Here is a 15,350-nt window from a genome sequence, read left to right on the forward strand (position 1 = left end):
GGCGGCGACGGCGGCGGCGGAGGAGGCGGCGGAGGAGGCGGCGGCGGCGCCCCCCGGCGGGAGCCGGTCCCTTTCCCGTCGGGGAGCGCGGGGCCGGGGCCCCGGGGACCCCGGGCCGCGGAGAGCGGGAAGAGGATGGACTGCCCGGCCCTCCCCCCCGGATGGAAGAAGGAGGAAGTGATCCGAAAATCTGGGCTCAGCGCCGGCAAGAGCGATGTCTACTACTTCAGGTACCGCCTTGGGGGGCGGCGGGGTCAGCCCGGGGTCGGGGGGTCGAGCTCTGACCTGGGCAGGGGGGTGTCAGCAGGACAGCGGAGGGGCCTGGGGCGGGCCCGCCCGATGATCGAAGGGGCCCGGGCCCTTGGCTGAGAGGTGACCCCCCCCCACAACCCCCCAGTGCAGTGACAGCCACAGCGTCCTAATGGTGCGAGCCCCTCGGAGGGCGTCTCCACTGGGTAGGGTCCTGGGGAGTGATGGTTTGCGGCGGGGGTGGGAAACAGGGTTATTCTGTCAGGAATGACTGGTCCACCGAAGGGTTAAAAGAAGGTGCAATTCATCGAAACTATAAAACCAGCCACTGTTGGCTGCCGTCCCACGCCCGTCCCAGATTCATCATCGCAAAGAGTGTTTAATCACGCACACGTGGAAGAAAGGAGGCATCTATGACAGTAAACCAGGTTTTAGTTACTTTGTTGGGATCCCCGGGGAAGTGTCATCCAAAGTCACCATTGGGGATGTCTGTAGTTTTCCTGGAACCGCCCTTGTTGCAGAATTGACTCTCCTTTGGAAGCAGACACTGGTCAGTTGTCAGCCTCCTCGACCAGAGTGTGTCCCCCCAGGGGACATTTGGCATTGTCTGGGGACGTTTTTGGTTGTCACACCGTGGAAGGGGGCTGCTGCTGACATGTAATGGGTAGAGACCAGGGATGCTGCTAAACATTCTGTAATACACAGGGCAGCCCTCACTGCAAAGAATTAACTGGCCCAAAATGTCACAAGTGCGGGATTGAGAAATCTTGGTCCGAACAATGAAAGGTTTTCAGCTTGATGATGAATCCTGTGGTCATGCTGTCCATGTTGTTAGTTTGGATGACCCAGTAAGCTCAGGACAGGGTCTTTGGCTCTTGATACCAGTGGAATTTTCTTAACAAATTTGCTAACTTTTCTTACAAACTGTCCCATTTCTAGAAGAGAACATAAACATGTTATACTCAGTGGCTTGGAGAGCAGCGTTTGTGGGTTCATTGAATCATTTTCACGGACTATGCAGAGGTGTTGGAGTAGTTGTCATCTGCCATTTAACCATCAGAGTGTGTTAGGAAGGATTTCCTGTTTTCTGACATCAAGTAGGTTTGATTCATTACCCATGGGAAAAAGTGTGTGTGTGTGTGTGTGTGTGTGTGTGTGTGTGTGTGTGTGTGTGTTGTATATATATATTATAATACACACATACACAAAATACCATGTTTATGAATTGAGAATACTCTTAAATAGATTTAAGAGGTTAAAAAATATATACGTGTATATGTGCATACGTGTACATGTGCATACGTGTACATGTATATATACATCCAAGTATGGTCACTGCTGGCATGACATGTAAATATGCAAACACATTCCTGATGATTGCTCAAATAAATGGGTGAGGAATTTTAGTAAAATTGTTTCACCTATTAAGTAAAAAAAAAAAAAGTGGTGTTGTTGTTAGTTTATTTTGACATTTAATCTGAGACCACTCATCTTGAAATTGTAAATGATGCTTAGAAAGCTTGTTTTAAACATACAAAGGCGATAATTGTGTTTTGTATTTCCCCATCACTACATATTAAATTATGCTTCAGTAATACTAAGTTATTTTGAGCAAATTGTTATTCCTCTCAGGCTCACTTGTTTCATGTAGTGCTTTTCACTATTGTTCATTTTTGCAGTCTTTCATTAACAGCGCCTTTTGTTTTCTTTCTAATCAAGTAGCATGCCTGCACTTCTTCAGGTGAAGTCTGTTTTGATGTCTTGTAGCCAGTGATGTTTGACAAGAATATTCCGTGTCTGAGTTGACCTCCTTGAGGAATGGGTGACTAGTCTGTTCTCAGTAGAGCATCTTCAGCTTTGAATTTCACCCCTTTTGACTTTTTCCTGGGATATGCTTTGCTTGGTTTTGGGATGATGTATTTGTTCAAACTAACTTGGTCCCTGCAGAGCTTTTTTTTTTTTGCAGTTCTTGCAGCGGCTGGAAAAGTTATTTCAAAAAGGCAGATTGCCGTAGCGCTCATTCTGGCGTGAGCTCACCTTTGTGTATGGGTGTGTCGTCAATTTTTGACGTTAAGTTTTTAATATTAATAGATTATTTTATGATGGAAAAACTGGTATAATCAATTTAAATTCTCTTCTTTATGAGACAGTGCAGAATGATGTGCTATTTTTTGTCTGTGCTAAATGAAAACACACGTCGAACAGATTGTGCCACATGCGCTCAGTTCAGGGCTGGAGGGAGTGTTGTCCGTCGGTTGTCTGCCTACAAAGCCTAGTTACGCTACAGGATTTCCTTCTGAGAGGTTACGAGGCAGGAGGACGCAGACAGTGTGATGTGACGCCTGCGATACAGTGCTTCCTCTGACTTTGACTTCTGCTTTCAATGATGGATGACGGAAGTTACCTACTCATATTAAAGGTGAACACGTAGGGCCTCCTTGCCGGTCCAGTGGTTAAGACACTGCCCTTCCACTGCAGGTGGCCTGCCTTCCATCCCTGATCGGGGAGCTAAGATCCTACATGCTGCGTGGCGTGGCAACTAAAAAAAAAACAGTGAACACGCTATTTTTCAATCCACAGTGTCAGTGCTTTGTATATTAGCATCCCCGTATACATGCCACTCATTAAAAAACCAATAGCTCACAAAGTTCTGGCCATTATCTGTTAATACGCAGGTTGCGTTAACTCTTCCGTTGGTAATATGAACACCTGCACACAGTTCACACAGATTCTAATAATGCTAACTTCTGGTTTAGCTTGCCCCTGGGGAGATTAATTTAAACAAATCTGTGCTTGTTAGCCGAGGTGTGTCTTACACTTATTAATCGGACTTAAATTAAGCTCATTCAAGAAAGCCTCAAATTTTGATAGAATTTTTCCTTTTTTCCCTCTTTACTGAGATTGCCAGGTTCTGATAGGAAGGTGTGCCTCTGGTTGCCAGTTAAGCAATATAGTTATGTCTTCTGTCAGGATTACTGGTAGTGCTGGGGCAGTTTGTATATTATCATTGAAAGTTTGTTTTCTGAAAGGGTGTGGCTTGATCAAGTGTTGGATCTATTGGTAGAGTTTCTAAAAAAGTTCATTGTCATCATAAGAGCCGATTATTTCAACGATACTTTTCTTACTGGTCTACTTGATTCCTGTCACTTCTAGCTTTTGGTTCTGTGAACTTGCAGATTTGTACTTTCTGAAATATCGTTTTCCTTGTCAAAGGAACCTTTTAGTAGCTGCCTTATGTCTTTTTGAAAATCAGTTGGCTTTTTGTGAGCTCTGTATCAATATCTTGTTGGGTTCTAGACTACTGGTTATAAGTAGGTTAAAGGCCTGAGAGGGTGAACAGCTACAGCTGCTGACATAAAGTATGATCTGGTTGGGTATTGGAAACAAAATAGTAAACGTTTTTGACTCTTGTATCAAATTATGATGCATTTACATCGGAGCACTTCTCTGAAAAGATAAAACAGAACCAGAGGACATTTGAAATAATCACCAGGGAGCAGGTGCGTGATGAGAGACTAAAGAGATTTCACCTTGATCTGGAAAGAAGAGGACTCAGAGGCAATATAATTGAGAGCTTTAAGTCATGAGTGAAATGATGAAGGTAGGAGGCTCTAGGGAAGGCAGCAGGGTCCAGGGGTGGAGATGCCTGGCGTTGGTACCCACCTCTGCAGTTGCCGACGCAGCCTCAAGCATGTCACTTACTCCCCAGGGCTGTGGTTTCTCCGTTTACGATGTGGATAGTGTGACTGTACCTGTACCTCATAGTGGACTCAATTCTAGAACACTAAAATATATAGCTCTCTTAAAACTTTGCATACATTTAAGGACTAATTAGAGGAAAATTAATTCATTAACTCAAGTTCATTAACTCCAGTTGTATGGACTGAACATATAAATAGGTTTTAAAAAGTATATAGGGATATCTCATTTGTTGTGAAAGGCTGGTATGCCCTTTGAAGCCATGAATTCTGAATCATTGAGGATGTCAAAGTTCAAATAGGGCCTGTCTATCCTTTTTTTTTTTTTTGGTCTTAAAAATACAGACTCTTCCACATAGTCTTCGTAGAAGAGTCTTGGAAAAAATCAGCTCAGTGGACCAAGGGTCACAGTTCTTAATTGAAGTCTCATTGCTGTTCAGTAAACTGTAATGTATGGATGTGAGAGTTGGACTGTGAAGAAGGCTGAGTGCTGAAGAATTGATGCTTTTGAACTGTGGTGTTGGAGAAGACTCTTGAGAGTCCCTTGGACTGCAAGGAGATCCAACCAGTCCATTCTGAAGGAGATCAGCCCTGGGATTTCTCTGGAAGGAATGATGCTAAAGCTGAAACTCCAGTACTTTGGCCACCTCATGGGAAGAGTTGACTCATTGGAAAAGACTCTGATGCTGGGAGGGATTAGGGGCAGGAGGAGAAGGGGACGACTGAGGATGAGATGGCTGGATGGCATCACTGACTCGATGGATGTGAGTCTGAGTGAACTCCAGGAGTTGGTGATGGACAGGGAGGCCTGGCGTGCTGCGATTCATGGGGTCGCAAAGAGTCGGACACGACTGAAAGACTGAACTGAAATTGTCATTTGTGACATTTTCTTTCTGGTCATCACCATGGAGTTAAATGTGGCATCTCCTGTATTACTGTCTTGTTCATTTCCCTAGAATGGGTCTTCCTCCCCGCTCCGCAGACCTAGTGCTAAACACACAGATACCAAATAAGTGTTTACCCATTGATAGGACACTTAAAACTGGGTGAAACAAGGCTTGAAGGACTTCCTGGCCTTTGCTTTGTTACTGTGCTGTACGGTTATCTACATTTTACAGGTGGGGAGTTAGGTCAGGGAGGCTGAGTGCTGTTTGAGGTTGTACTGCTAGGAGGTGCAGGGTTAGAATCCTGACGCGGGTGCTTTAACCCCCCACGACTCCAAACCACCCTGCACTGCTGCCTCGAGAGACCCCGAGCTGTATCCTCAAACATTGCGACTTGGGCTTCCCTGGTGGCTCAGCCTGTAAGGAATCTGCCTGCAATGCAGGAGATGTGGGTTCGATCCTTGGGTTGGGAAGATCCCCTGGAGAGGGGAATGGCAACCCACTCCAGTATTCTTGGAGAATTCTATGGAGAATGCCATAGATAGGAGCCTCGTGGGCTACCGTCCATGGGGTTGCGAAGAGTCCGACAGGACTGAGCAACTAACACTTTCACTTTCAAGTATTACAGCATCTCATGCTTACTCTACTTTGTTAAGCTTGCTGTACTACTAAACTAATGTGTTTATTTACTGTTATGCTTGCATCCTGAAGTTGATAAGGGGTACATTTTAAATTCTATTTTGTAGTGAAGCCATTGAACCAAGTTCTATCGAAGGGGGAAAAAGTGGAAAAATTGTGACGGATTAAGCAAAAAGCTTTGTTTCTTTCAGAGTTGAGACACAGTTGAAATATACTACAGACCAATTTTTTTTAAAAAGCATTTTTTCCCTGGGTAATAGAAGTGACCATTTTGTTAAGAAATATTTCTTTTTCTTTTTCTTGTTCACCCTAGGATTGCTTCTCTTATTTATCAGATATTCCGATAGGCAACACATTACCTAAGGAGCCTTTTAAAAGCTTTTACTTAAAAAACTGGAAGAAATTACATTGTAACTTGCAGGCTCAGTGTGGTTTATGAGATAGTTTTATATAGTTCCTGCAAAAAGCTTTATTAGTTTCTTTCAGAATTGAGACCTAGTTGAAATGTACTACAGATTTAAAAAAAAATCCTTTAGCTGGAGAAAGAAACAATATGCAATATTTATTAAATGCTTATAGCATAATTGAAGGTTTGCCTTGCTTTTAGTTTCTTGATAATGCTTCTTATCAAACTAATGTTAGCTTTTTCTGATTGAAGCCTGGATCCAGAAATAACGTAGAAATATAGAAAGCCTAGGCATGGTGGAAATTGTGCTTGGATACTTCTTTCTTAGCTGTACCATCACATCTTTTTGTGATGTGCTAGAGGGATTTTTGTTAGGTTGCAACCTTACCATCTGTCCTGCATCTGATTTTTAGAGTCTGACATGCAAAGTCTCACCTGCCAGGAGGCTCATAATACCTGTAATGGAGGAAATACTTAGTTGAAAAGGAACTGATACACATACATTCTAAAAATAATCTCTAACAGAAATTGATATATGCTCTTTTTTCAGATTGCTTTTAAAATTTCACTTGGGAGATTTAGTCACGATTTTTTTCATAATTTAATTGGCGAAACAAGCAGGCGATTTGCAAAGCTGGTGGTGACTTTTTTGTTTTGTTTTTGTTTTACACTTTATAGTGGAACTAATATTCATAAACTTTAGCTTGTGTTTGAGGTTTCTCAGACCTGCAGGATGAATTAGAAATAAATCATCAGCTCTTTTTTCATGCACTTACTGTTTGACTTGATAGAAATTCTCCTTGCAGCTCTTGTCGCTTGGTCTTTTGTTGGTGTTTGCCATTGCCACTAAGGAATAACTAGAAATTGAAAATGAAGTTTAACTTAATTTACTTCGTAAAAACTAAAACTTCTCAAGGAAGGAGAATAGAACTATGAAATAGGGTGAAATTTGAATAATATATGTGTATCTTTTGGTTTTGCCTTATCTCACTATAAATTCAAATTCATTTGTTTGGAAACTGAACTATATATAAGCAGTAAGTAAATGCAAATGATAGTAAATATAATTTAAAACTAGATCCTAAAATCGAATACTTATCATTTGTCAGGGACAATTGTTAGTAATTTACAAATGTTAGAAAGAAAAGCATCATTCTCTTGATGATTTTTGAATAATGTATCTTGGAATTCTTTTCCTTTTCTTTTTATACTGGAAGGATCCATAGATTAAAACAAAGATGAATGTCCTTAGAATTATTTTTAACATGTATGCAGTGACATATGTATCTCTTAAAAAAAAGAAAGATCTTTTCTGGAGGCCCCTGGCGGAAATGGGCTATATAATAACAAAAGTGGACATATGAAATACATGTTGCAGCTTTTTACTCTTAGATACTACAGACTGTAAATTTACTATGTCAGATTACCATAGCAGTTTCTAAATGCTTTCTTTTTACTTCTGTCCTCACTTAAATACTGTGTTTGAAGTAAGTCTGTCTATAAACTCACTTGCATAGGATTGGCTTAATAGAAAAGTAGGGACTCTGAATCAGAAGATTGGGACTTGAGTCTTGCTTTACTGTTTTAACGTGGACAGATTTTTAAACTTCTGTAAGCTTCCAATTCCTCATCTATAAATCAGGGACAAGAATTCTGCTTCATGGAATTTTTTGAGATTAAATGAAAATACATGTAAGGCATCCGGCATATATAGTAGGTGGTCAGATCAGTAAAATATTAGTTCCTTTCTCTTCACTTAATTACCCAACATAAATAGAAGTAATTACGTGAAGATTCCCAATATTTTATTGTATTTTGAAATGTGAATAGGGTAGAGGTTAGGTTATACATGTTCATAAGAGTTTTAAAAAAATATTCCATATTTCCCCCTGATTATAAAAATAACCCATGTTCAGTGTGGAAGATTGAGAAGATATTGAAGAGTATATAAAGAGAAATGACTGTCTTTATTTAGTTCTAAAGAGAATCACTGTTACTATTTTGATATAATGTTTTGACTTTCATCCTGCTTCCTGGATATGTTTGTCTGTGCACACACATATACACACCCCCACACACGTATTTATGCTCTTTTATCGTTTCTTTCATTTTGGAGGAATCCATAGATTAAAGCAAGGATAGTGTTAGTTGCTCAGTTGTGTCCGACTCTTTTTAGCCCGTGGACTGTATAGCCCGCCAGGCTTCTCTGTCTTCGGAATTCTCTAGGCAAGAATACTGGAGTAGGTTGCCATGCCCTCCTCCAGGGTCTTCCCAACCCAGGGATCAAATCCCAGGTTTCCCACTTTGCATGCAGATTCTTTACCATCTGAGCCACCAGGGATAAATGAACTTAAAATTCTTTTTAACACATATGCAGTGGTATGTGCATTTCTTTTAAACAGCCTTTCCCAGGGACCCTTAGCTTCTTTTTAAAAGAATAGTTTGTTTTTTGGGTGTTCTTATCTACCTACATGTATTTTTTTTTTATTATGGGAAAGTTCAAACGTGTGAAAACAAGAGTAGATAAAAAAGTATAATGAGTCTCTCATGTGCTTGTCTACCAGTTTTAACAGTTACCGACTCCTGGCCAATCTTGTTTCATCCCTTTCCCCACCTTTCCCATTATATTTTGAAATGATTTCTAGACGTGTTTAATTTCCAATATTTCCATAGTAGTGTTCAGTCCCCAGTTCAAACAAAATAACCAGTGTTTTCCCTTTTTCAGAAAGCGAGTGCTTATGGCAGTGGGATGAGATTTTGGGAGAATTCTACATTCATTCGTTCATTTTTTAATTTTTTAGTGGCCCACCCTGACTTTTTAACCATGATACAGAGATAATAGAATTTGCTACCAGTCATATACTCTTTGCATATAATTCTTGTTAAATAAATACTAGTTTATGGAATGATTGGTACAGAATTCAAATTCTACTGAAGATCTTTCATACCATTTAAAATTGTGTGGTAATTACTTAAGTTGAAGGAAAACGTGGAATGTTGTCACATCTTATGAGTAGCCAGATTCTTAATATAATAAATTTCTTCCTTACTGATACTTTAATTCTCCACCCAAAACCCCACCCCAACTGTTAGGGAAATTATTTCATGCTTAAATTTACTTGCCTAGGCTTTTCATATTTTTAAAAAACTGCTTTTTGATTTTTAGGGAGAATTACTCAGCCTGTATTCTTCAATGTTTACATTTTAAATTGTTATTATAGAACATTTGCAACATGCATAGAAATAGAATTAAATGGAAAACTACCAAGTATCCAGTTAACAGTTGTCACCCTTGTTTCATCTGTACTCAAATCTACTACCTCTGACTCAGCCTTCATTGTTTTGAAGCATGTTTGACATTCTGTCATTTCATTTCTTAAATAACTGCACTTCAGTATGGTATTCAGAGAAGGCAATGGCACCCCACTCCAGTACTCTTGCCTGGAAAATCCCGTGGACAGAGGAGCCTGGTAGGCTACAGTCCATGGGGTCGCTGAGTCAGACATGACTGAGCGACTTCACTTTCACTTTTCATTTTCATGCATTGGAGAAGGAAATGGCAACCCACTCCAGTGTTCTTGCCTGGAGAATCCCAGGGACAGGGGAGCCTGGTGGGCTGCTGTCTATAGGGTCTCACAGAGTCGGACACGACTGAAGCGACTTAGCAGCAGCAGCAGCAATATGCTATTTGTGAAGATAGAATTTAAACTTGTAGAAGTATTACAGCTATACAGAGCTCAGTATTTCAAACTAGAATCCAAGAGATGCCAGCAGGCAATTCATGATTACTTACGTGATTCCTGTTGTTAATACTTTGTTCTATTAAGGTGTTATGAAAGAGGCATAGGATGGATTGGGCTTCCCTGGTGGCTCAGTGGTAAAGAATCCACCTGCCAGTGCATGAGACAGAGTTCAGGCCCTGGGCCGGGAAGATCCCCTGGAGAAGGACATGGCAGCCCCCTCCAGTATTCTTGCCTGGGCCCATTGGCAGAGGAGCCTGGCGGACTGCAGTCCATGGGGTTGCAAAAGAGTCTGACACCATTCAGCCACTAAACAACAGTGAGGTGGATGGATGTTTCTGGACTTTTGGGAATTTGGGGTGGAGACATGAACACTGGACCAAGTGAAAGACATGGTTTGTAGAGAGTTGGACTGTGAAGAAGGCTGAGCGCCAAAGAATTGATGCTTTTGAACTGTGGTGTTGGAGAAGACTCTTGAGAGTCCCTTGGACTGCAAGGAGATCCAAACAGTCCATTCTGAAGGAGATCAGCCCTGGATGTTCTCTGGAAGGAATGATGCTAAAGTTGAAACTCCAGTACTTTGGCCACCTCATGTGAAGAGTCGACTCATTGGAAAAGACTCTGATGCTGGGAGGGATTGAGGGCAGGAGGAGAAGGGGACGGCCAAGGATGAGATGGCTGGATGGCATCACTGACTCGATGGATGTGAGTCTGAGTGAACTCCAGGAGTTGGTGATGGACAGGGAGGCCTGGCATGCTGCGATTCATGGGGTCGCAAAGAGTCGGACACGACTGAGCGACTGAACTGAACTGAACTGAAGAGCAAGATCATTCAGCCTGTTGGTTCAGAATAGACTTGAATAAACCAGTGTGGCAGGGGCAAAAGTCACTGGGTAAGAGAAGTGCAAAGTAGGGTTGAAAGGTTAGGAGAAGATTAAATGAAAAAGAATGTCAAATGCAGCGCTGAGATGTTTGGCTCCCTGTTGCTATTGGGTTGAAGTCCATTGAAGGCTTTTAAACTGGACCTGGGGTGATAGTGGTATTTGAGGAAGAGCAGTCTGGAAGATTTAGGAGGCAAAGAGACTAGTGAGTAGAAAATCAGCCTATTGTAGTGGTTGAGACTTGAGGTGATGAAGACTTGATTTAGGCAGTGGCAGTGGAAATGGAGAAGAAATGGCAACCCACTCCAGTGTTCTTGCCTGGAGAATCCCAGGGACGGGGGAGCCTGGTGGGCTGCAGTCTGTGGGGTCGCCCAGAGTCGGACATGACTGAAGCGACTTAGCAGTAGGAGCAGCAGCAGAGGAAATGGAAGAGGAAGGATGGATTCAAAGGTGATTACTAAAGGAATTGGATTTAGTAATTGATCAGAGATAGGAGATAATAAGTAAGATACTAAGTAGATAACTTCTACCTGGGACAAACTGTAGCGTGGGGCTGAGGATGGTTCATTTCAGGAAAGGCCTACCCCTAAAGTTTGGGAGGAAAGGAGTCGAGGGGGACTGGAAGCTGACTTTAGATAGATTTTCCTATGTGTGTGTCATGTGGTTTGGGGGAAAAAATGGTATATATGTTTTCAAATTAATTGGTTTGGCAGTTTTCTGATTGTGCCGAGGTACAAAAAGATCATTTTAATTTCAGAGTTTTAGTCTTAGCTAAAATTTGACTTCTGGAGATAATTGTTGTTTCAAGTTAGAGAAATCTTTCTTTCAATACTTACACTTTTGTAAGAAGTAAACTTGAACACTTAAAGAGATTTAAAAAAATAGAAAGTTGATTATTTTTTTATTCTCAGCCTTTTCCATTGCTGTAGCTTATAGGATTCTTATTATCCCCCGAAAAGCCCTTCCTGAAGTTACTGGAGAGCGGCGAGCCTTGGATCTTGCTCTTGAGTCCCGACCTAACCGTGTGGCCGTCCCCAGGGTCCCTTGCTGTCTCAGGCCAGTCTGTCTTCTTTGGCTCTGGTTGCCGCCGCCCCCACAAGTCATCCTGGTGCGGACTGGTTTGAAGAGATACCTGTGTTTGCTCAGACCCCTGGGCTTCTCACAATAGTTTGACTGAAGCATCACGATTATCCATGTTACCAGAGTAACGTGAAAACACGTGTTCTGCCCTGTCACTCATTTTCAGAGCGCAGTTTCACGTGCCCACAGTGGGTCTCCAGAAGAATTGATTCTCAAATCATAGACTGGCAGCCGTCTAAGGTGATGCGGACGAGTTGATAGACTGACGTCATGTACTACTGAGCTTTTTTTTTTTTTTTTTAATAAATGTATTCTTTTTAAAAAATTATTTAAGTTTGGTTGTGCTGGGTCTTCATGGTTGCCTGCAGGCTTTCCCTGCTTGCAGCATTGGCAGCTGCTCTGTTGCAGAGTGCAGGCTTGAGATGCATGGGCCCTACTCACAGCTCCCAGGCCCAGGAGCGCAGGCTCAGGAGTTGAAGTGCACAGGATTAGTTCCTCCACCTCGTGTGGAATCCTCCCGAACCAGGATCGAACCTGTGTCCCCCGCATTGGCAGGCCGATTCTTACCCACCATGCCACCAGGGCAGTCTGGGAATACTGTTAAGTCAAGGTGGCCATTATTTAAGTCTTTCTGAGATCCCAGTAAAGTTTTTTTAGATTTGAAAGTCAGATGCCAAATAAAATTTCTGTCTTTTTGATAATCTATAGTTGGAAACCTCTCAGGTAGAGTTAGGTTTAAGAAGTACTTTAAATTAAGTATACTTCAGTGAAAAAAAAGAAAAAGTTAAAAAAAAAAGTTGCTTTAAACAGCTTAATCAAAATGAAAGCAAGCAAAGACATAATTCAAGTGATGGAATGTTCTTATATGAACTGGAAAAATGTAACTCATGCTTTTAATTTTCATTAATAATTACTTTTCTTCAGGGTATTTAGTGGGGAAGACAAGTAAAGGTGAGATCACAGGTCGGCTCAGGAAGGGCAGATCATGGGGGCAGTTGGTAGGGAATTTTTTTGTGGTTGAAAGTGAAATGCTCGTATTTCGTTACTGGGACTAGAAGTAATCTCTTGGGCAGAGAAAACTGAAAATGACTAATATCCTTCACTAGTGTACTAGAGTTTTTAAAAAAAAATTAATTCCCCTGAGTTGCAGTTTGATGCTTTTAGAATAAAAGCTTAGTCACGTTAAGTTGTGGGGTGTCTGACTGTTAGCTGACAGCAGCCATCTTGGAGAGCAGGCAGATGATGACTTAGGCACTCCAATGACCCACAGTCGTTTTGTTTATCTAGCCCTGACTTCCTCGGCCACTTGCAGAGTCCTTTTGCTGCTGTGAAGATGGTCCATACCTGACCGACAGAATTTCTGCTTCACCTGAAGCTCCCATGGGCCCTGCCTTTCTACGAGGCTTGCCTTTGTCTCCTGCAGAGGAAGGTCCCTAGTCTTGAAATCCGCTGGGGCAGCCAGGTTGACTCTCCTTAAAGCCCCGAGCACAAGCTCTGGCAGTTATGGAGAGGAAAGCAGCTTGTACAGTATTCTGAAGGCAGCAGTGTGTGAGACCAGTCAGGGCTTACATCTGTGCAGTGCACGTGCTTATACCTATATGTCAAGTTGTTGAGCAGAATCTCGTTTACCAGTGGCTGCAGTATCTGATTATACAACTGTATGGCTATTACAGCTTAATTTAAATTAATTGTAATTATATTAAACTGACACAATAACAGGCTACTCTTTACTAGTTTTTCACTAACTTGGATTTTTTTTTTTTTTGTAGTATTTCCTTTGTTACGTAGTGTCAAATTAACCATGAGAAAATTTTCCAGTTCAGTATTTTAAATTCCAGGCAATATATTAATGTTTTAAATAAGCATAGGCTTTTCTGTTCCATTGTGTCTGCGAATGAAAACCGTGTTCTTAACTATTCAGCTGACGTTGTTCAGCCTCATGGACTGCCGCACGCCAGGCTGTGTCCTCCGCTCTTTCCCTGAGTTTGCTCAAATTCATATCAGTGGAGTCCGTGATTCTGTCCAACTGTGTCGTCCTCTGCCGCCCCCTTCTCCTTTTGCCTTCAGTCTTTCCCAGCAGCAGGGTCTTTTCCAATGAGTCTGCTTTTCATATCAGGTGGCCCTTTGGAGCTTCAGCTTCAGCATCAGTCCTTCCAGTGACTATTCGGGGTTGATTTCCTTTAGGATTGACTGGTTTGATCTCCTTCCTGTCCAAAGAGACTCTCCAGAGTCTCCTCCAGCACCACAGTTCGAAAGCATGAGTTCTTTGGCACTCAGCCTTTTTTATGGTCTAACTGTCACATCTGTACATGACTACTGGAAAAATCATAGCTTTGACCACATGGACCTTTGTTGGCAAAGTGATGTCTCTGCTTTTTAATATGCTGTCTAAGTTTGTTATAGCTTTCCTTCCAACGAGCACGCATCTTTTAATTTCATGGCTGCAGTCATTGTATGCATTGATTTTTATTTTTATTTTTTTAGCCCAAGGGAATAAAATGTCACTGCTTCTACTCTCTCCCCTTCTGTTTGCTAGGAAGTGATGGGACTGATACCATCTATCTTGGTGTTTTGAACATTGTGTTTCAAGCCAGCTTTTTCATTCTCCTGTTTTACCATTTTTGCTCTCAGAAGTTACTTTGTTTAATACTAGCCTATATAAGTTTTGTTTGAGAGTTTTAATAAGGGACATGGTAATTTTGGGTTGTTTGACTAATCAAGGAAATGTGTAGATTATAATAAAGTAGAATTGAGGGATAGTAGAATTATTTCTAACCGGGCTTGCAGAATCACAGATAACTTCACGGTTGTAGTGACATTCTACCTGGGCTTGGAGGATTTAATAGGTTTATGATAGGCAGAATATTGCTTATGTTCACCCTTCCTCTTGGAAAGACATAGCTGGAAGTCAAAGGTACATGGTGTATTTTTGGTGACGTTGAGTTTAGAATGTGGGGTGTCTTGACGTCTGGTAGGAAAAAGTCAGGAAAAAGTACTTGAACAGTTGGAAGGTTTTTGATGTTTTACTAAGAAGGCCAAGCTGTTGTGCCAGTATTGAAGAGTCTCTGAACATTTAGAACTTGGTGCTGGCCGTGTGGGCTGAGGGATGGTACCCTGCACACTGTTTGTGGTCTTCTAGCCAGAAGATGAGTTGCTGGGTAGACAGTGATGCTGCAACAGATGATGCCTCAGAGGATCAGGTTGGGGGGTGAAGTTTGCAGCGGCCAGAGGTGATTCACATTTATGTAGTACTGAGGGTCGTGTGCTGTTTTATTCCGTGATCCTGACCATGTCTGCAGATCTGGCCCAGAATGGGAGTTGAAGTTCGTTTACACATAACTCTGTATTCTCTCCTCTGCTGTGTTCTGGTTGCTCCTTGCTTCCTTCTATTCTGTTACATACTGGTCTTAACTGGTTGTTATCTTCATCTGTGGGCTGAATTCTATACCTTGAATTGTGTTTCAGGAATAGCCACGTCATGTGATTGTGGGAAAAGAATGTTGATGGGATCTTCAGCTGTCTGGAGGTCTGCGGTGGCTGGTAGAGTCTGTGGCAGACTGGGGTGTTGCTTCCGACTTGACCCTGAGAGAAGTTTTTGCTATTCCAGAGAAATGTAAATTGCTTGGTTTTCCAGCCTTTTCTCTTTTGTCTCTGGGTTGAATTATTTTTCTTTTATTGTGGTCAGTTGGAGCAAGGTTAAGTTCTCAATATGACATGTTGGCTTTTTTGAAAGATTTTCTAGAATTCTCACAATTCTTGTCTGGTGCCATAGC

At 41.9% G+C, this 15,350-nt stretch overlaps 1 protein-coding gene across 1 annotated transcript in view; it reads left to right on the top strand.

The window, feature by feature from the left end:
* Positions 1-15,350, top strand: part of MBD2 (methyl-CpG binding domain protein 2) — a 70,419-nt gene that overhangs the window by 619 nt on the left and 54,450 nt on the right. Inside the window, exon 2 of the mRNA XM_040264217.1 lies at positions 1-230. Within this exon, the coding sequence (XP_040120151.1) occupies positions 1-230 (230 nt within the window). The remainder of the gene's footprint in view (positions 231-15,350) is intronic.

Source organism: Oryx dammah, unplaced genomic scaffold (genome assembly GCF_014754425.2).
Source record: "Oryx dammah isolate SB20612 unplaced genomic scaffold, SCBI_Odam_1.1 HiC_scaffold_22, whole genome shotgun sequence".
Taxonomy (NCBI): Eukaryota; Metazoa; Chordata; class Mammalia; order Artiodactyla; family Bovidae; genus Oryx; species Oryx dammah.